The sequence below is a fragment of the Penicillium soppii genome (genome assembly GCF_028829465.1).
Source record: "Penicillium soppii strain IBT 18220 chromosome Unknown utg000003l, whole genome shotgun sequence".
Classification (NCBI taxonomy): domain Eukaryota; kingdom Fungi; phylum Ascomycota; class Eurotiomycetes; order Eurotiales; family Aspergillaceae; genus Penicillium; species Penicillium soppii.
The window spans coordinates 1,077,245-1,098,817 of NW_026643233.1; the positions used below are offsets into that span (position 1 = coordinate 1,077,245).

At 46.9% G+C, this 21,573-nt stretch overlaps 7 protein-coding genes across 7 annotated transcripts; 2 read left to right on the forward strand and 5 right to left on the reverse strand.

Moving 5' to 3' along the window:
* Positions 1-855: 855 nt before the first annotated feature.
* N7529_002532 (MCT family MFS transporter) lies at positions 856-2,416 on the forward strand (the record flags this gene model as incomplete). The annotated part of the gene is made up of 5 exons (XM_057238060.1): positions 856-1,049; positions 1,120-1,707; positions 1,763-1,861; positions 1,911-2,195; positions 2,254-2,416. 5 exons carry the CDS (start codon positions 856-858, stop codon positions 2,414-2,416), a joined length of 1,329 nt encoding a protein of 442 aa, XP_057100671.1.
* Positions 2,417-3,434: 1,018 nt separating this feature from the next.
* N7529_002533 (aldehyde dehydrogenase family protein) lies at positions 3,435-4,967 on the reverse strand (the record flags this gene model as incomplete). The annotated part of the gene is made up of 3 exons (XM_057238061.1): positions 3,435-3,548; positions 3,609-4,493; positions 4,551-4,967. 3 exons carry the CDS (start codon positions 4,965-4,967, stop codon positions 3,435-3,437), a joined length of 1,416 nt encoding a protein of 471 aa, XP_057100672.1.
* A 209-nt stretch (positions 4,968-5,176) lies between these two features.
* N7529_002534 (DUF323 domain protein) lies at positions 5,177-8,022 on the reverse strand (the record flags this gene model as incomplete). The annotated part of the gene is made up of 7 exons (XM_057238062.1): positions 5,177-5,243; positions 5,295-5,376; positions 5,428-5,666; positions 5,718-6,615; positions 6,669-6,884; positions 6,942-7,621; positions 7,724-8,022. 7 exons carry the CDS (start codon positions 8,020-8,022, stop codon positions 5,177-5,179), a joined length of 2,481 nt encoding a protein of 826 aa, XP_057100673.1.
* Positions 8,023-9,734: 1,712 nt separating this feature from the next.
* Positions 9,735-11,000, forward strand: N7529_002535 (uncharacterized protein; the record flags this gene model as incomplete). Its single annotated transcript, XM_057238063.1, has 1 exon — positions 9,735-11,000. The coding sequence occupies one exon, from the start codon at positions 9,735-9,737 to the stop codon at positions 10,998-11,000; it is 1,266 nt and encodes a 421-aa protein (XP_057100674.1).
* An 879-nt stretch (positions 11,001-11,879) lies between these two features.
* On the reverse strand, positions 11,880-13,800 carry N7529_002536 (inorganic phosphate transporter; the record flags this gene model as incomplete). Its single annotated transcript, XM_057238064.1, has 3 exons — positions 11,880-12,169; positions 12,232-13,665; positions 13,722-13,800. 3 exons carry the CDS (start codon positions 13,798-13,800, stop codon positions 11,880-11,882), a joined length of 1,803 nt encoding a protein of 600 aa, XP_057100675.1.
* Positions 13,801-15,589: 1,789 nt separating this feature from the next.
* N7529_002537 (ATPase P-type K/Mg/Cd/Cu/Zn/Na/Ca/Na/H-transporter) lies at positions 15,590-18,842 on the reverse strand (the record flags this gene model as incomplete). Its single annotated transcript, XM_057238065.1, has 3 exons — positions 15,590-15,878; positions 15,931-18,746; positions 18,792-18,842. 3 exons carry the CDS (start codon positions 18,840-18,842, stop codon positions 15,590-15,592), a joined length of 3,156 nt encoding a protein of 1,051 aa, XP_057100676.1.
* An 826-nt stretch (positions 18,843-19,668) lies between these two features.
* Positions 19,669-21,054, reverse strand: N7529_002538 (uncharacterized protein; the record flags this gene model as incomplete). Its single annotated transcript, XM_057238066.1, has 1 exon — positions 19,669-21,054. The coding sequence occupies one exon, from the start codon at positions 21,052-21,054 to the stop codon at positions 19,669-19,671; it is 1,386 nt and encodes a 461-aa protein (XP_057100677.1).
* Positions 21,055-21,573: the final 519 nt, after the last annotated feature.

A 21,573-nucleotide genomic window follows, 5' to 3' on the forward strand; every position in this document is an offset into this window, starting at 1 on the left:
AGTGCGTATGTTTACATAAAGATTATACGCTAAGATCAACCATAAAGAGAGGGAAACGAAAAGAGACAGTGAGCTTAAACTCTTGCGAAGATATAGTGATTGACTATCCATAGGGAGTTTTGCTGTTTTGATGGCTCGAGTGGATGTTAAGTCCCTTATGAAAACCATCCTGGCCATAGCTGGAACTAGGCAAAAGACTCAGATCATGTATTTTCACACGTCATCATCTCTCGGGGGCCATATGAAGAAAAAGCCTTTCTGAGGTAAGGGCAATCAACAAAAAAACGATTTTAGTTGCTGGCGCTAGCATTCACAGAATAGATGGCCGATAAGTGATCCATATGTCACTTGGCTAGACTTTTCTATTCCAATTTTAGGCATAGAAAGTGGGTATGTCCGTGCGCTGACTGAGCGCAGTCTCAGTGAGCGCGACCTAAGTGCTGACTGTGCACACCCTAAGTGTTCACTGAGCATAACCAGAGCATGATTTGAATATTATTAAGCATGGTCTGGCATGCACTAAACATCATCTAATTGCTTACTAGGTACAATTGAATGGCCACTAGTAATCACCCTGTGCTGTGAAATACTCGGTAAGTAGGACCATGAGCACCCTCATAAAGCGGCGGCACCCCGATCGGGAAAATCGCGACCGCGGCCTGAAATCCGGTATATACTGCTACATGTCGGCCGCAGGTGGATCTCCAATGACCGCCAATATTCTCTAAATAATCAACAACCATAATTCATCGCAAAGAGAGAACAAAAGCCCAACTTGTCTGTATATAAGGCGCGATGACGGTTTCGATAGTGAAAATAATTTCCAATTCGACTTCTTCACCAATCTAGCTTGCTATGTCTTCATACAAGAGAAGTAATGAGGCCTCTAAGGAAGTTGACGCGGTCAGCGAGGAGAATTCCTTCCAGAAAAATGATCCCATTTCCACCCTTGTCAAACCAGACCTACCCCCAGAAGGAGGCGCTCGTGGATGGATTTGCGTGGTTGGAGCATTCATCTGCTTATTTTGCACTTTTGGCTTTTTAAATGCGTGAGTGCGCATTCATAGTGTTTCAAACTTTGAAGATTCTTGTGGCTGACTTGTCTACAACACGTAACAGAATCGGTGTTTTTCAAACGTATTACGCAGAGCATTCTCTGAGCGGCTATAGCTCTTCCGATATCTCATGGATCTTCGCGGTCCAGCTATGTTTGATGTGGGCACTGGGGCCCCTCTATGGTCGACTTCTCGATACCTTCGGTCCTGGACCGGTACTTTACCCATGCAGCGTGCTCTGCGTGTTAGGTCTATGCATGACAAGTCTGGCAGATGAATACTATCAAATATTCCTTGCGCAGGGGCTTTGTTTTGGAATCGGTGCCGGAGGTGTCTTCACATCCGCAATGGTTTGTGTTGGCCAGTGGTTTGTCAAAAGACGAGGGTTGGCCCTCGGTATCGCGGCGTGCGGCTCAAGCACTGGTGGAGTAATTTTCCCTATCTTTCTCAATCGTATCGTTCAAGAGAAGGGCTTCTATGGTGCTGTGCGCTACACTGCTTTATTCATTGGCATTCTATTGGCGGGATCCTGCTTTATGGTACGATCGAGACTGCCGCGGAAAGCATGGGATGGGAAAGCGCCATGGTTCGACTTGTCTCTATTGAAGGAAAAGCAATTCGCCTTCTACAGTCTTGGCGCCTTTTTTGTTATGTACTCTTGGACCACCAGATATTTCTGACGAGATATGTTGCTGATTTTGAGACAGGTGGGGACTCTGGGGTCCATTCGATTACCTCCCTAGTATGGCCCAGGAAGAGGCTGGTTTCTCTCCGAATCTTGCGCTTTATTTGATCTCGATCATCAAGTAAGTATTCATGCTATATCAAAAGATCCAAGCCTAAACAAAATTGCAGTGCGACCTCCATACCCGGCCGTATCATTCCTCCGCATATTGCAGATCATATTGGCCATTTCAATGTTGTCACAGGGTGCGCATTCGCGACTGGAATCGCAATGCTCTGCCTCTGGCTACCCTTTCACTATCACCCGTCCCATGCAGGAATTATCATTTTTGCCCTTGTTTACGGATTTGTGACAGGAGCCGTTGTCTCCTTGCTCATGCCTTGCGTTGCCAAATCCGGGAAGCTGGAAACACTCGGACTTCGATTCGGAACATTCCAAATGGTTATCTCTCTTGCGTATGTTCTCCGTCTCTTAACACTTTACTCACGTACTCTTTTGCTGAATTTTGTCTAGATGTCTGACTGGTCTTCCCATAATGGGCGCGATCCTCAAAAGTGGCGCAAAGGACTTTGCTGGCCTGGAAATCTTTGCTTCGGTTTCTGCGCTACTCGGCGCTAGTTTACTAGCTATTTCGACTCATCTTATGGCCAAATCGCGTGGGACTTGGCGAATCTAAAGGTTGGGGAGGAGACAATCCCCCTGCTTGCAAGTCTGGGCGCGCCTTCCATTCGACATAATCAATTTCAAGTAGAGATTGAAGAGGCCTTTCCCGACTACATTATTTGGGACTATTCTCGTTTGCTCTGCTCTACCATAGATTATAGCAAGGCTTTTTAAGAAGATTTCTTGTCAATTACCTATTTTCTCTTCCTTCTGGTTTTATTTTAACTCGGATACAACTGAATCCCATTGGCATGATGGATAGATATTATGGCATGCTCGTGTTTTTGACGCACTCCTCGAAGGTCTTCTAGAAATCCTAGTCTACGCACTGATCGGCTTCATTTTATATGGAATGACATCCAGTCTTTTGGGAGTATCTGGACATGTGATGCAAATACAAGAGTGGGTATTTACTTTATGGGCATGGCCGATCCTAGTTCTGAACAGCCAGTTCAGATTATCCTAAATATAGAGTAGCTTGCCCATCTCAGTCACATGCAGATGATCTCCGGGTCTGTAAGCTAGTCCACATCTCCGCGTTATTCTCGGTAGCAGCTATCTTATCAAACGCAAGTTTGACCCTTGAAGGAAAGCCCTGTTTTCCATTGACCCTTGAAGGAAAGCCCTGCTTTCCATTCACCCAATGTCTAAAAGTGTTGTAAGCGGCTGATATTGACCTTACCGTTGCGTTTGTTTTAATAGTTAATCTAATCATTCAAGTTCGTTTGAAATTGCGGAGAAAAAGGGGAACTATTGTGAACGCTTATAGAAGAACTTCAAGAAGATGACAGCAATGTATCAGTTAAAAGTAGCATCGTTGATGTATGTATACCATCAAGTCTACGTTCACGAATCAAATCATATTTACAGATGTTTATCAGAAAAAATAGAATGAGTCTGTGACAGCAGCGCTGAAATCAATCTGGGACGCAAAAGTCAGTGTGGTATAGGTTGTTCAATTTCTCTATTCCACAAGCCTGTGCTCTTTAGATGGCATACACAATGAGATTCCTATCTCGTAGAGCACTTTCTTATTTAGGGTAATCCTTGATGTGGTGGCTCTTTAGCTTGACAAACTGCTCAAATCCAAATCGGCTGAGGGTAACTCCACGACCAGAGTTCTTCCAACCAGTCCAAGCAAGATCCTGTAATTATATCGTGGTAAGTAATGAGGTATGCTGGTAGAAAAGAGATTCAGAACTTACGGGACTGGGGTAGTCGGATCGGTTAACAAACACGGTGCCAGCCTCCACACGGTCAACCAGCTTCTCGGCTGCCGCAACGTCCTTACTCCAAATGCTGGCGGTGAGGCCAAAGTCGCTGTCATTAATAAGACGAATGGCCTCGTCATCACCCGAGACCTTCATGACAGGAATGACAGGTCCGAAAGTTTCATCCTTCATAATAGCCATTTCATGGGTAACTTCAGTGAGGAGAGTGGGCCTAACGTAGTTTCCGTTCGGGGGGAAATTTTCGAAGGTCTCGTTGGCAGGGGTCTCATTCTTCGCGCCGCTTTTAACAGCCGCCTCGATCTGGGCTAGAATAGCTTGCTTTGCCTGCTTGGAGACAACAGGTCCAATCTGGGTCTTTGGATCAGAGGGCTCGCCAACTCTGTAGTTGCTCAGGACCTTCTTCACCTCAGCAATAAAGCCGTCGTACACCTCCTCGTGGACGTATACTCGCTCAATCGCACAGCAGCTCTGTCCGCTGTTGAAAATAGCTCCATCAACGACCTCCTCGGCAGCCCAGGCTAGATCTACATCCTCCCGCACATAAGCGGGGTCCTTGCCGCCGAGCTCCAGACCAACATTTACAATCCGGTCTGCGGCTGCCTTTTGAACTGCCAGACCTCCAGCTTCGGAGCCAGTGAAACAGATGTGGTTCACAAGCGGCGAGCGTACGAGTGTCTCAAGCAAAGTGAAAGATCCACAGTGGAAGAATTGCAGCACATTTTGAGGAAGACCAGCTTCGGTAAAAGCGGAAGCAAATTGCTCGACGATTGTAGGGGTTTGTGGGGAGGGCTTGAGGATAACGGCATTTCCAGCGAGAATGGCAGGAATCAAGCTGTTGACAAGTGTGAGGTAAGGGTACTGCGTAATTATGGGTCAGTAAACTGGCGAGATCATGTGTGACAGTTTTCGACTCACGTTCCATGGGAAGATAATCAACACCACACCGACTGGCGAACGTTTAATATAACGTCTGAATCCCTTCTCCTCCTCTCCGGGCACAATACCTTCCTCGCCTAGCACGGAGGTGCTGATGCGGGTCAGGTAGCGGCTACGCTTGATTGCGGTCGCGACTTCAACGCCAGTATAAGCGATGGGTCGGCCCATCTGCTCTGTAACCTCGCGTGCGAGTTCATCTTGCTTCTTTTCCAGGATATCTAAGGCACGTTCCACAATCTTCTGCCTTTTCTCTAGGGTCGTGGATTGCGAGAATGAGCGGAAAGCATCCTGGGCGTTCTCGGGGATCTGCCTCAATTCCTCTGACGAGACACCTGTGCGGGTGAGAATAGCCTCGTTGGTAGCGGGGGAGATGGTGGAAATGGTTTCAAGAGACATTATGACGATTATGTATTGAAGCAATTGAAGTGAATAGAACTAATTGGAGAAGATGCTGGAGAAGGGGTGAGGGGCAGTCACGTTATTTATGTTCCCCACTGTTTATCTCTTATCGCAGCAATGAAGTCATCGCCATCTATATCCATGAGTCTGAGCTTCTGAACCTGTAGATGTGTTTTTATTGGGCATTTCTCGAGCTATATGTATGTCTATAGATCCCTGACTAGGCGTGCACCTGCCCAAGCATACATATAGTTGTGTTGGTACCAATTGACACTGAGGTTTGTTAGTTGGGTCCTGATTGTACCGTACCATAACTAAACTCACAAGGTGGTCCGGCCAGCGATTCGGGGCAAAGTAGCCCATGAGCCTCCGAGTATAACATTGTGCTTTCCATCGAAGAAGTCAGCTGCCAGAGAGATTAGCCAAAATCTCTTTCTGGTATATGAATGGAACTTACAGGTATATCCGGGGTAGATGTCCATAGCCTTGAAGCCCTCGTGTGGCATCAATGGAGTACTGGTCCATTCCCAGACGCCTCCCAAATCACCTTGGCCAGCAAGCTGGTCGCCTTTCGGGGTAACTGGAACAGGGTGCCAGTTTTTGAAGCCAACATTACAACCACTGAGGTCACGATAGGTTGTTTGTTCGACAGAGTGAGGCTTACTATCATCAGTAGTGAACCCATTGGCCCCATTTCTAATGTTTAAATTAGTCTCTGGTTGCTTCTGGGCGCGGCTATCTTCATACCTGTGACCATTTTCACCCCGGTAGTTCCGAAGTTGGTCTGAGTACAGATAGATGCTTCTGGCTTCATCGCAAGTTGGAATTCTGCAGTGCATCCACTTTGCATAATTCGCTACTTCATCATATGAAGCACTCAGCGGCCAGTCCTGCGCCAGCTTCAAGGGCACTGGTCCAAACACAGTTCGAATGGACATGGTCTCCAAAAGGAATCCTGCTGGAGTGGCACTAGAACCAGCCTGTGCGGCTGAAGAACCAATGCCTTTTGAAATTGGATTACCTTGTCCCGGGATGACAATCCAAGAGGCAGGATATGTTTGGATGCCCTTGGCCTGCAGATACTTTGCATACTCGCCGTTCGTGATGGGGCGTGCTTGGGATTCAAACGCACGCACGGTCACCAGCCTTTGGGGTTTCTCATTGTCCCATCCAAAAGACCGTTCTGGCATATAGTCTCCATCACGGTCATCCAATCCGACTCTGAAGGTCTGCTGAGGAATGCTAAACCACTTGTTAGGCTTTGCATTTATTTTGGCTTCGTGACTCATTTGCTCAAAGTTGGGACGAGCGACTCCAGTTGGGGGAAGTGTCTTGTCACTTTGAAGCAGCATGTAGAGGAAAGTCTCAAGATGCATTGCTTCGTGTTCAAAGCCAATCCAAAGGGCCTCTCCGAGAATACGGTCCTCATCTGCGTATCCTTCCTGGAGAATCAATCGTGCACGGTTTCGGACTCTTTGTTGATAATCCAAAATTTCACCCAATGCTGGCCATTCATCAGGTATTTCGCTGTGGCTGTGACATTGTTCTGGGTTTTCGACATCTGGGTCAATACCACGCTCAAATATCTGCTGATAAAAAGCAGGTTCGGTAGGCCTCTCCTGCAAGGCCCGGGTCAGATGGATATCTGATGAATAAAAAGATTAGCAGCTGGCATGATGAATGTTTCAAGGTGCTCACCGAAAAAAGTCGGTATATGACCAAAATAAAAGATCAGAGCATTCCGCAATTTGATTGGCTTTGACAAAAGCTCCTCACGTGGAATCATGGTTTTGGTCGTAAGGTCCCAGGCCGTCCATAAAGATTGGAAATTTTCAATGGTAGGAATTGGCTGAGCTGCATACTTTGAAGGATCCATTGAAACATCAAGGGCAGCCGGTGATAGCAGGTGAACATCTGTTTGAGACCAGTAAGCGAAGTCATAGTTTTATCGGATTCGAAATAAAATCTCACGATAATCGTCGGTGGGATTACCAAACTCGACTTGGGGGATTAGATTTGCGTTCCGCCATAGATAATCACGCTCATCACGCCCATATTTCCACGCTTCCTCGAAAACAAGCTTCTCTCCTTTGGCAATTTTGATCTCATTGATAATGACATCAATTTTAGGAGAATAACAAGCTTGATGTCTTCCTTCGCGGGTATCATATCCGGTCAATATCTCCCATTCGTCAAGCTTGAAAGCCTCAAAGCCAAGAACCGTGTTGGCATGTAGCAAACCATTTTCATAGAACTGGCGTGTAACTCCTTCAGAATCGTTATAAGCTCTGAACACTTTCTCTTCGTCTTTGCATGCATCTAAGCCGATCAATAGAGAGTCTGACGGTGCCAGTAGCTCAGAAAAGCCACCGAGGAATTCTGCGGCACTGGAGCGATCGAAGTTGCCTATAGACGATCCCATAGACATGACAACCGTAGGACGTTTCCGATTTTCGGGGCTTTTGAGCCAGCCAACTGCGTCATCATATGTTCCGTGGAGTCCATGGAATCCCACATACGTGAACCTTTCGGGTGAGATTTCAGCAAAAGTTCGCTGTAACTCCACCAATGAAAGGTCCAACGCATAATAGTCCACTTTCTTCTCTGTGCGTTCACATTCTCTTAGTAAAATCTCGATCTTGCGTAAGTTTCTATAAATATATGTCAGCAGTCTGTGAGGTAATTGAGTCTAAACGAGGTGTAGGTATAATGTTGCAGTTGTGTAACGGATCCGGGGTGTAAGAGTAACAGACCCACTGCCAAGCTCCACCAACTGGGCATTCTCTGGAATGCGCTCAACTATCCGTTCCGCATGGTTTGTCAAAATTTCAATCTCGGCATTGGTGGGATAATATTCATCCAGGTATGTTATCTTCTCGAAAAGCTTCAGTCCTTTCGCGTCGTAGAGCAGGAGGGTCGGGAATGTCCGCTGTGTTCCGGGTGGTGGGTTTAAATTCTTATAGATTTCGTCCACTAAGGAAAACTCCATATCACTTTGGTGAATGTTCACGATATCGACCGAATCGACATTTCTGAGTGCCGTTGGTGACATGACTGTGACAGCAATCTTTATGAAGATCAGAATAGGAATCAACGTATCGAAGAAGTAAAGAATGATTGAGGTAGAATGAAATAACAGAAGCAAAAGCTTTCGAGGAATCGAGACTCTTATGGAATGACCTCAGCTAACCTTGAATTATAATTTATCTCTATGACAAATTATTAGAGAACGAGGAGCCGCGGGTGGGGTCCACTGGTGTAGCAGATGACGGTTTTTGTTGGCGGCAACTGCGAGAAACAGTAAAAGTTCAAGAAATTAACGATGTTATACTTCATTCTATGTAGGTCTTGCAGAAGTTATAAATGTGATACAAACATCACATTCATTGGCTTCAACCCGGTTTTGTCCTGATCAACGTGTTTGCAACGGGTACCCCCGCAAGTCTAGATTCATGGTCTGATCGTATCAACAGCTTATTTCGGAAAGGTTCCTACGTTTAATTTAACCAGCCAACAGTTTACTGGTCCAATTATTGTCATCTGACGTCGAGAATTCCAATTCTTGTTTGCATCTAGCCAACCGAGAAGTTTTAGGTGTGGGGAGCTTCGGCGTAGTGAGGTCATAGTACTGTTTGCTGTATTTGCAAAGTTTGTCTATGTTTGCAGCACACGCAGTTTGCTCTGTTTGATTTGTCTGTTCTAATTGTCACTTTTGCTCTGTTTGTTTGGTTTGACCAAGGTCTCTGGTTGGACATCAGATGGTGGCTATCTTGAATGGGCACCCAGCTGGAGGGGTCTAGAAAAGACTTGGCGGGGACCTGAAAACAGTAAGCTTTTTTCTATTTTCTAGTCCCCGCCAAGTCTTTTCTCCTCATCTTGAATTTTACTGACGCAAAGGCTGCAGAACTTAATGTTTGATCAAAGCAACAGCAACAGATGCTCATTTCATATCTGGTCTATAAAGATTATATTTGATTATATTTTCTGATTCATGTTATTTATTGCAACTTATTCTTTTCTTTTGACACACAATTCTCCAGATAGTTGACTCGGCTCAGTTTGAGCTTATAAACTGTACTGTTTTGAGCAAAAGATGGATCTCTGCTCCTCCATAGACGATGGATAATGCTAACCATCATTGTACTTTTTCCTCAATATATTCTGGAATTTCAGGAGATCTCATGAAACATGTCCATTCGTATACAGTCTGAATAAACAATTGGCAGGTTTTTGGGATAATTAAAAAAATATGTAGAAATCCACTTGCAACTGAATAGTAAACAAACGTTTGATATGGCATTCCTACAATAGTATTCGGTCTTTGAGGCATGGCCCAGTATGAGTGTAATTTTTCTTTCATAACCTGACCTAGCAAAAGAGATACTCAACCTAAGGAGGTAGACAAAACGTAGGAAAAGCATATGAACTGATACAAAACTCTTGTTTGACATTGATATCTGGACGACAACAATAATGAGATTCAAAGCCACAAAAAAACATCAACTCTCGTGGAAACAAAGATCTTTGTCTCACGTTGTCTCTGGGTTTGATGATCTAAACTCTTTCAAATTGACGTGTGATAGTATATCCCCACACGGCTGACATGACTGCGAGATAAATGAGGGTCATCTCTTAATTTCCCCCGGCTGAAACCCACTTCGGAGAAATCATCAACATATCTTCCTATTGCTACTTTTTTCTTACCGTGAAGTAACACCTCACTCGTAGCAACCACACAGAGCGCCCACGCTTCCATCATTCACCATGGAGTCCAAAGAGCCTGTCTCAACTGATTCCAACGATCGTGATCATTTGGTCATGTACAGTAACCCAGTCCAGAACCACGACGAAGATACTCCATGGGCTACACTCCCCCCTTGTTTGGCAGAACTACGTGCTTTTCCCGATGGCAAAGAGGTGCACAGCGAGCTTTTACGCCTTTTCAAGGACACTTTCGGTGCAGAACCCCACATGGTCTCGCCGACTTCCTACGTGGACGCGAAGCGAACTCTCAATCTCGAGGATCTTCCGCAGAATGAAGACAAGATTAAAGTCTTTGAGCATGTCCTGGGAATCAACGACCCCTGTGTGGAGCTCACGAGAAGGTTCATGGATCAATGGGAAGAAAAGTTTGTAGTATGGGATAAATTGGAATTTAATATTTTAATCGGAGAAATCCAATGGTTTCTCTCAAACAAAAATTTGGAGGAAGCCGAAAAGAAGGTCAAAAATGCTATGGAAGTTGCAATGAGGATTGGTGACGAGATCACAAAAGCTCGAGTCTTCTTCTGGAGGGGTTTCATTGAATACAGGCGTAACAACATCCCCACAGCTCATCGATACTTTGAGGCTGCACGCCCTTGTGCTGCAGACAAAAGAAGGCGATGGGAGTCCCTTGACATCGAATTTCTTCTGGATAACACGCGACCTGGAATCAATTATGAAACTAGAGCGGCCAGGCACAGGGCTTGGATAGACCTCGGCATACAGAATAAATTGCCTTATGATGCCGATCTGATTAATTCCATTCGAGTTGACGGCAAGGAGACACGAAAAGTGCAGACCCTGACAGATACGAAGAATTTCATGCGGGTAGAAGACAGTGAAATTCGAAAAGTGGTGACACCGACAAAGGGACCTTTTCCCCCGGCGACGGTTCCAATAGGCCCAATATTTCGTCCAATTCTTGCAATCCGGCAGAGGCGCAAGGCAGCACCTCAAGCTACTGTTAGCGGTGACAGTTCAACACATGCAGGTTCACAGAAAGAGCAAAAGAAAAACATGAATTCACTTGGAGAGATACTCGAAGAACTTCTTGCAGAGGAGTTTGGCAATGGCATGTCCCAGGAAGAAAACGAAAAGGCTACTTCACAGCTCGGAAAGATCCTCGCAGAGGTCCTTGAAGAGGAGAATGGCTCTGGAAAAGCTCCACAGCAAGTACCTTTTAAGCCAGCCCAACATAGTAACCCCAGACCTCTGTCAGATGTTTTTTTCTTTGGGGCTACTCATGAAGGTGCACCGCCGCTCTAATACCAGGCTGGGTGCATGCAGGTCGGTAGCGCTGTGCAATGCCGTCCTGGAACTATTTTCGGTCTACTACCCGGTGGAAAGCAGGTTTTCCATGGGGATTAAATCTTTGGGGTCTCAAGCCGCTCAGAAAGTTGTTTGCTATGGATACATAGGATTTGAAAAGGCCTTGGTCAATATGCGCTGAGAGCTGATGAGGGGGGATGGGAGAGGATTTTTGGAGTACATGTCTAGAATATAGAATCGGTATTAGCAACAACAAAAAAAAAAAAAAAAAGAGGAACAATGCCAGATTAAATCAAGAAATAAATCTACAAATACACCTCTTGTCTCCATAGAATTCAATCATAAATTCCAGTAGCACCCATGGATTAGAAGGTAAATGAGGTCTTCATAACTATCAATGAATAAACCTCATCCATCAAGCCTGAATGAGTTTTCTGCTCATAATGTCAAAATTGGAGGGCCTTTCAATAATCAGTTTCGTGGTCTAGCGGTTATGATTTTCCGTTAACAATTGCCTCATAGGCGAGTGTTCCGGAAAGGTTCTGGGTTCGATTCCCAGCGAAACTAAATTTTTTCACTTTTGCTGGCTGATCACCCACGAAAGCATCTCTCCTAGTTCATATTTGCAATTCCAGCAAAACAATGAAAAAAAGCAAACTTTTTTTCCTCTTGAGTAAGTAGTAACTAATCGTGCAACGACCTCAGGAGCTATCTTTCCGACCGAGCAGTTTTTCTCCGCCCACCTTTACCAAACAATTCTACATATGGATCTACCAAGTACAAGCCATTGGGTATACAAAATCTATGAAATGGTATTTGCGAAGAATAATTAAGTTTTTAAATATATGCACAGGACCGATCCAAAAGGCCAAAAGTCTAAGAGGCGAAATGAGGAGCGTTAAGAACCAAACCCATCAGACATCCAGCAATGGTGCCGGCAATGGGAATGGTCATAATCCAAGCAAGCAACAGAAGACCCACACGCTGGAAGTTCACAGCCTTGAGGGTTCCGTTGCATAGTCCGACACCGACGGTGGCACCGGTGATGCACATCGAGGTTGAGACGGGCAGAGAGTATTGTGAGAAGACGAGGACAGTGATAGCCGCGCCCATCTCCATAGAGGAGCCACGCGAAGGCGAGTGGTAGGTGATCTTGTTACCCATGACTAAGAGAGAGAGAGTTAGTTTATGAAAAAAAGAAAAAAGGTTACCATGGAGACACGCTTACCCTTCATGATGTTGTATCCGTAAGTGCAGAGACCGATGGAAATGCAAAGAGCCAGGACGGCGAGTTGCCACACAGGCACGGGAGCCTTGGAGGCAGCGGGACTGCCAGTGGACCAGGCGGAGTAGATGGCAGCCCAGGGGCCGACGGAGTTACCAATATCGTTGGCACCGTGGGCGAAAGAAGCAGTGCAGGCAGTGATGATCTGGATGAAAGAGAAGGTGTGCTCGACTTCGTTGGGGTACTTCTTAGCAGCGGCGTAGACACGCTTCATGCGCTCACCCTCGGGGGTACCCTGGATACCGCTCTGAGCAGTGTGGATATCGTAGTGGAATCCGTACAGAAGTCCGACAGTGACAATGGCAGGAATACGCTTGAGCATGAGCATGATGTTGCGAAGCTCGTAGATCTCACCAGCACCCATGGGGTTGTCACGGAGAAGGCGCATACCCCAGCCGAGAGGGCCACGGCTGTTGAGGAGCTTGGCGTTGTGGCGGGCTTCGGACTGGGCAATGATCTCGCGGTAGGAAAGCTGGTTGCCCTCGAGCTTCTCGAGGGATCGCTCGTCGTTAGAGGCCGGGATGGAAGCGACACCAGTTTTGATTTCCTTTTCATCAATGTGGCTGTGGTTGTGGATCTCATCCTCGGGTTCGTCTTGCATGACAGCGTAGTTGGGAACCTTGGCGACTTCGGCTTCAGTGGGGACAGCGCGACCGAAGAGGAGAGGACCCTGGATGACGTGGTACCACTTGACAGAGGAATCCTTCTTGATGACGCGGGCATGGAGCCAAGGAACAAAGAAGATCGCAGAGAGAAGGCAGACACCACCACCAGTGCCCATAGTGACGGCAACAATGTACCAGCTAGGCTTCTTGCTCAAGCCCAGGTTAGGAGAACCCTTGTAAACAATGGAGAGCGTGCAAATAGTGGCAGCGACCAAGAAGAAGAAAGGGGCACTCCAGACGGCCCAAGGAATGGGGTTCTTGCGCATGTGGACGATAACCTTGATGAGCATAAAGATCGAAGCAGCAAAGCCGCCGGAGATGATGGGGGCCATGCCCAGGCCGGCGAAGATAGCTCCAAGACCCTTGCCATTGTTCCAGCCCCACTGAACCTTGGAGGCACCGACGGTAGCAACACCGACACCAGCGACGGCAGAAATGAGGGAGTAGGTGGAGGAGACGTGAGCAGAGTGACGGGTGCACCACATGACCCAGGAGGAGGCAGCGGCAAGAGCACAAGTGAAAGCGAGCATCTGGACACCGGCGTTGCCCTGGAAGGCAGTGCTGGGGATAATGCCGTTCTTGATGGTTTCGGCGGTACGGGCACCGACAGTGACGGCTCCTAGAAACTCGAAGATGGTACCGAGAACCATGGCCTGGCGGTATGAGATGGACCGGGAGGAAACACTAGTAGCCCAAGAATTGGCAACATCGTCTTCAAATTGTTAGTATTCAATGATCTAAGGAGTCAAAGACCGAGTTGATACTCACTTGCACCATTGTTGTATGCATCAAGCATAGCGAACAACGTGCCGATGGCAAAGATGTAATCATACTGATGGAGATACATCTTGATGGCTTGATATCAAATCAGGGCTGAGTATTTGGCTTTCAGTTGCAAAATAAAAGGAGCAGAGACGAGACGGCTGGCTTTTATGTATGCATGATAGATTTTACAAGGCTGGTATGGCCCCTCTACTTTCAATGCACGATACGCCTGGCGGACATGGTTTGTCCAGGAGGCCTTCCTCTTTGGGACATATTCACCACACGTGCTGGGCCGACTCGCAACGAGAGGACACCAGGCGTCGCTTCAGAGCACTCTTGGCAGAATTGTAAAGTACAAAACCAATTCCAGGCAGGTCGCGATCATGGAGTGGCTTGGACGGGGGCGTCTGGTATCACGCAATGAGAGCGTCCGCCAAGATAGAAAAGCTCGTTTTCCGCAAGCTTAGAGTCTCAAGCAAATTGGAAAAGATCTTGGCAGCCAGGCCCGGAGCGGGCTTTATACACTGAATCACAATGGAATGTTATCAAATTGGTGTCAAATGGTTGTAAAGAGACACTTGATTGGATGGACTAATCTGATCATTGGTTGGTTGAGGCTCTTGGCGGGGGTGGGGGCGCACGGCCCACCTCCACCTATCAGAAGACGGCAAATCCACACGTGGGTGTATAAGAGGTGTCTATCAGAACATCTGCTCTTTCACATCCAAGGACATTTATTCTTCTAGAAGACAGCTTGTACATTTTCGGTTCATTTTCCATTAATTGATCGGGCGTTCCGACACGAGAGCACGTGTCATCACTTGAATGTAACCTCTGTCGCGTGCAATTGCTAAGAATAATCTTCCGAGGGTTCAGGCTAGGTTTGACTGTTTCCAAGGTTCTACCCTGTATATAATGTTAGAGATACTCTAGCACTGCCCCTAGATATTATATAAACCTAAGGGTCAAAAAGTATTACCTTAAACACGAAATATGTAGTTATTACTACTCCGTATCATATTCATGATTAAATAAATAGAACTCCACTCGTAAGCATTATTTCTCGCATGGCCCCACTACCCTCGGAAGTTCGCAGTTGTTAAATGATAATCATCCGATCTAGGCAACATCGTGTAGTTCGCATGACCATTGAGGAAACGCCCCAATTGCATGGATTTGCCTTCGCGTAGCTGATCTTCAAGCGTCTTTTGTCCAGTCACATTTGATTAGCTGAGCTGTTGTATCAGAAAAAGCAAATGATAGGCCAAGTGCCTCTTCATGACCTGCTGACTGACAGTGATGTTGGTTGCCACTGAGGCTAGACACCATTAATTTGACAAGGCCCTGCATTGAGGCGAATATTGATGTGGACCGAAACATCCTTTTGATCAATACCACGAAAATGAAGTACGAGCCAAAACTCTTTCCAAGTTTTAGCCCTGAGTGTCTAGATGGTTATGAAGCCAGCGCAATGCATACTGAGTTAGACATTGTTCATGGCTCCTGTCACGCTAATCTGTTCTACTTTGAACTATATGCAGGACTCACGAAGATACATTGAGGTCAATCCAGATACCGTGCCTATCTGGTCAGAGATACATCAGAGCTGATTCAAGTGGACTCTATTTTTATATGTGACTCGACCCCCAATCTTGATAATCTAACCTTATTGAGTTGCTCAACTGACGTCTCAATATATAATATCTGCATTGTAGTTGACATTTCGACATACTCGCTTGGGCACGGTTTTACACTACAGCCCTTTCATCATTCTTTGTTTACCTCTTCTCAACGATGTTTTTGGGACGTTGTTCATTTCTTCGTTGGAAAACCACGAAGAAGTGAAAAAGAAATTGAATTCAAAATATCAATTACGAACGACGACGCAATCGGCGCCAAAGCTTTCCCAGGGCTGCCATTGGCTTTTCGACAACGACATCAGGAACAGCCTGCAGCACGAATCCCACCGGAATAGAAATTGCCCCGAGGACCAGCGAATAAGCCCACTGATCTCCTGTCAGCTTTGTGATTGAAAATGCGCGTCCGCCAACAAACATGATCAAAATTTGAGCACCCATCATGATGGAAGTCACTGCGATAAATAGCCAGTTGCGGTGGAGGCCCTCGATCAAGTTAAATGACCGCTCAATTTGTCGGTTGCTGTATGGGGTTAGCAAGTGGAAGGAGCAGATGGCGTGTGCTTTCGACTTACTTGTACATATTAAATATCTGCATCCAGACATATGTATTGAAGATTGCAGTCTGTAGCTGAGATATCTGAAGGGCACTGTGGTAGGAGAAAATCGACGATCCGGCGAAGTATAGGACGAGTGTCACTACCATCTGGTATACAGACTGGCCAATGATCATCTTCCACATAGTGGGCGTGATCAAAGGCGTCGATATTGGTTCTGGGTTCCGGTCAAGGATTCGACGAGGTGGAGGGTCGGTTGCTAAAGCCAACGCAGCTAGGGTATCCTGGAAAAGATTGACCCACATAAGCTGCACTGGCGTTAGAACCGACTGTTGCGATGAGTTGGCTACCGCAGAAACGAACGCCAAGCCGACAGAGGTAAACGTGATGGTGATTTGGAACTGTAGGAACTTTTTAACAGCGTCGCTGACAGCCCTGCCCCACATTATAGCTCTAACAATTGAAGAGAATGTGTCATCCATCAGAACAATTGAGGATGCTTCCCGTGCAATTTCAGTTCCCGAGATTCCCATTGAGAACCCAATATCCGCGGCCGCAAGGGCAGGTGCATCATTGGTTCCATCACCTGTGACAGCCACAATTCTTCCGAGATCCTTCAGTCGTTGAACCAAGACCCGCTTGTCATCTGGGCGAGACCGAGCTAGAACCTTGAGGCGTGGAACAATCTCCTTTTGCTGTGTTTCGTCCAGTGCGCGGAATTCGTCACCTTCCATGACGATGTCATCGGGACTATTGATGATTCCGCATTCCTGAGCAATTGCTCTTGCTGTTAAATGATTGTCGCCGGTCACCATTCTAACGGTGAGTCCTGCTTTGTGGCTTGTGTCAACAGCGCCCCATGCATCGGCTCTCAGGGGATCCTGTAAGCCAAGAATGCCTTGGAATGTCAGGTTTTGCATCACTTGCTCAAAGTCTACATTTTCCTCCTCGCCTTTGAAGGGCAGTTCATCCAAATCACGGAAGCAAATGGCGATGGTACGCAGAGATCGTGAGGCAAATTCAGAAATTTTCGAGCCAATAGCTTGAGCTGCGTTATCGGTGATTGGGGTACTTTGGGTCTCCTCAGATGATTGCGCGATTGTGGCGGTACATTTTCCGAGCAGCGTTTCAGGAGCACCTTTGAAGTAGGCCCGGTACAGCCCGCCAGGTACCTTGATAATTGTAACCATGTATTTGCGAGATGCGTCGAATGGAAGAACATCCATAACTTCCGCACTGGAACGGTCATAGTCTAGTTGGCCCAACCCAAGATAGTCTTGCGAGAACCTTAATAAACCAGCCTCTGTTTGAGAGCCCAGGAATTGTCGACCTCCACTATCTTGACTTTCAATGGCACTCGAATTGATGACAATGGATTGCCTCAAGAGTGAGATAGATTGGTCCGAAAGATGGCTTGTATCAACACCCACAGATGAATATTGCTGTTTATCAGAGTTATCAAGGCCACTTGCCTGATCGTTCAATTGCGATCCTGGACCAAAGAAGCCCGAGACAACGGTCATCTCGTTTTGTGTCAGTGTCCCGGTCTTGTCCGAGCAAATATCTGTGGCTTGTCCCATGGTCTCACACGCTCGAAGCTGACGAACTAGGTTGTGATCTCGCATCATTCGCGTGGTGGCAAACGAGAGGGCAAGTGTAACAGCCAAAGGCAGTCCTTCCGGAACAGCAATCACAACGACAGTGAGTGCGATAATAAAGACGTTCAGAAATGACTGTCCCTTCTCCGAAGCAGACTCGCTGCTATTTCGAAGACCAGCACAGAACTCGATGAACAATATCACAAAAAGCACCAGTGCTGCGAGGGCACCGAACCGGGCAATATTTTTTGCCAAGTTGCTTAGCCGCATTTGGAGTGGCGTATAGCCTGGATCTGTATCGAGAGACAGAATAATTCTTCCATAACTAGATCTAGTTCCTGTTGCCAACACCAGGTAGGCCCCGACACCTTCCACAACCTTGGTATGGGAAATGATAAAGGGATCAATCCTATGATCGGGATCGCCATTATAGACTGGCTCGACTGAGTGCTTATCGACTGCATCGGATTCGCCGGTCGCTGAAGACTCGTCGCACTTAATATGATGCCCACTAATCAACACTCCATCTGCAGGCACAATATCCCCTGGATTGATGTGAACAACATCACCGACTACAACGTCCGATATGAACACTTCATGTGTTCGCGCAGAGCGAAGAACCCAGACTTTGCGATCTTGTTGTTTCTTGTTGAGTTTCTGAAATTTGAATTCTTTTTGGTAGTCGTTGGCCGCACCAGCGAGAGTAATCACGACAATAGCGACAAGAATGGAGACGCCCTCTACCCATTCGACAGGAGGGTTGTTGGCAGAGTGCTTGGTACCGAATGTTTGATACAATCCCAAAGCGAGCGAGACAATCGCAGCTCCAGTCAAAAGGAACAGCACGTGGTCATTGTAGGCTGCCCACATTAACGACAGGAAACTCGGAGGCGGTTTTGTTGGTAGTCGATTATCCCCGAAATATTTCTTTCTGTCGATAAAAGAGTCATAGTGTGATTCTGTAGGCAGACCATGTTCAGGGGCAGCACCTTTCTCTGTGGATGCTGCGCTCGTTGAACCATTAGCAGGTGAATCCAGATAGGCCTCATCGAGGCTCAAACCAGACTGGATATCGGTTCGCAGTGCAGCTTCTAAGCCTTTTACACCCCCTAGAGTGTTGAGTGCCTGTAGATCTCTAGACTGGACGAGGTTGCTTAGCGCATCAGGGTTAAGGGAGAAGGTGAACAAAGTCAACTCGGTGGATTGATCATTGACTCGTCTCGATCGGAGGGTTCTCTGGTCTCGGTTAGTTTTGCTCACATATGATTTCTGCGCACTCACTTTGCGAGACCAGAAATTAGGAACCTGAGACCCATTCAAAGTTGGCGTCATTTCAGCCCTGGAGTCATGAGGGGATGTCGGAAATAACAATGGGAGGCCCTGTCAAAAGGAAAGGCGCTCTGAGAAATACCAATACTGTAAAATAAAATGGATCCGTATTGTAACAATTGCGCGTCTACTACTGCAATGAGGTGGGTCTAGGAAATTTGGATGGGCCAAACGCAAATAGTTGTTGATTGCCTTGTGCTTTGTTTTATTTTGTTTTTGTTTTGTGCTTGGTATGTTCTTTGGTCCTGTGTTCTTGTGGGCTGCGGAAGTACAAGGTACATATCTACGTACAATATTGTAGTATGAAATCTCACCTTAAACCCGTAACATATCTAAAAACTCTGGAGACTGTCTATATTGAGGCTACCCACTGTATGCACGTTAATACTGTCTGTAAAGCTTCTAAATTGGGTGCAATAAGTTAAGCAAGCTATATATCAGCGCGATATTATCTAAAGATGAACTTGAGTCATCTCAATATCCTGGATCGAGCAGCAACTGAATCACTAGGCCCACTATAAAGCAGGCAACTGAATTCATCACAGTGCTGTGCTCTGAGCATGATGTACATGGAACCTAGCGAATTCCCCAGACATTGCACAACTATATTGTTGACACAGTCTTGGCAAGGAGGCTGTGCACGACAAAAGGTCCTGCGATGCCAAAGTTTGACTCGCCTGCCGACGAAATGGCGGATTCAAAAAAAGGTGTATCGCCAATAAAGCTTGTCAATTGGTCATTCATATCATAAAATTATAACAAAACTGGCTAATAAAGGCCATGTGTGGACTAACGGCAACCAAAACTCCCGGACATTTCTCCACAGAGTCTAATTCAACGTACGCTGTGCATTCTGATCGGCCGCCTCTACCCAAGATACCCTCCTCAGATCCTCCAGTGCAGCCAGAGTATCTGGGTGATTGGTACCATTTGTCTTTACTCTGCGTGCATGTACAGTCTCCGCCATTCCACCGGCAACATCCCATTTGCTCTGCGACTGGTAGATGTATCCCAGATTGGCCATCGCGCTCAGTGTGTGAGGGTGGTCTTTGCCTATTGTCTCTTCCATCAAGTGCAGAGACCGGACTGCAAGGATCTCAGCATCAGGTAGTTGTCGCTTCATTTGATAGGTAACTGCGAGATCCGCCATCGCGACCAGTGTGCATGGATGTCGCTCCCCGAGAACCTCTTTCATTACTGCTGTAGCCTTTTCTCCGAGCTTTTTGGCCTTTTCAAGCCGGCCTTGGCTGCGGTATGTTGAACCAAGATTGCTGATTGACATCAGAGTTTGTGGATGTGTTTCACCAAGGTTCTTCTCGCTGCTCTCCACTACTTCTTTTTCAAGCCGTTCTGCATCCGACCAACGCCTTTGCTCTCGGTATGTGGTGGCAAGATTAGCCATAGAGGTCAACGTAAAGGGATTGTGGGTTCCGAATTCGTCCCGACTGATAGCGACGACTTCCTGCTCGAGCTTCTCAGCGGAATCTAGCAGTCCTTGATCCCGGTAAGTCGATGCCAAGGTGAGCTTCCAATTTAATAACGAGAGGTCTGTCTCAGGCAATCCCCTTTCCCCAATATCCACCAAATCCTGCGCAATCGACTCTGCCTCCTCATATTGACCAAGATTGGAATACGAGATCGCCAAATTCGACATCGACCCCAAAGTTGAAAGATGCCGAGTACCAAAGGTTTTCTTCTTCAGCTCCACAATCTTTGTATCAAGCTTCAGGGCGTCAAGCCAAAGTCCTTTGCTCCGATAGGTGGAAGCGAGATTGTTCATTGAAGCCAAGGTCTGCGGATGGTCCTCGCCGAGAGTCTGCTGTCTAAGACCCGTAACCCGGGCAGCAAGAGCAGCCGCCTGGTCCAGCTGGCCACGGCCCCAATATGCAGATGCAAGATTATTCATCGCCGTCATGGTCATGGAGTCCCATTCGCCTTTCAGGCTCTCGCACGTACTCAGCACCAAGATGCCCAGATCCTCGGCAGCAATCCATGATTTGGCTTGCAGTCGTCTCCTCACACAGGCGCTGAGCTCTTCAATGATTATGGTCGTTGGGTCGGGATCGGCATCTATTGCCAATACCCGCTTCCCCGCTGTCTCGATTGCCCGCTCCAGGTCTGTGGCTTCACTTGCCCATCCCCGATCATGATATGACGCTGTGAGTTCACTGACCGCCCTTTGAAGCGACTCGAGGGAGAGAGGGAGATCGTCCATAGATCACAGGCAGTGGGGACAGAAACCGACTGTTGTTTGGGGTTCGATTGAGGTGTGGGCTGTTTGATAAGCGCGTTCCGAAATACGAGCCGCGTCGGATAATCTTCGAGTTGTTGATCTTGGAAATATGGTGGAATTGCTGGAATGTTTGGATCAGTCGAGAGGTCAGGCCTTGCAACAGGTATGCGGCTCTTTGAACTCACAGGATGCTAAAAAAACAGTAAATGAGACCAAGAATAAAGATAATGCATTGCCGAGGTGGGGGGGGGGGGATGCGTAGACGTGATTAATGACAATACCTTCAGCCAAGCTTACTAGTCGTGAAGCACAGAGCAGAGAGGGGTAATAGTTGTAACATAATATGGCGATCGTTATTCCAATAATATTTATAGGACAAGTTCAGTATGGGAACTCAAGCATAAGGCTGGAAGATAATGTTGTTGCCTTGCTAAAAGACGGGTAAATACACTCAGCCCTATCAAAACCCCATGCGTCTTCAATGTGGATATCTGAAACAGT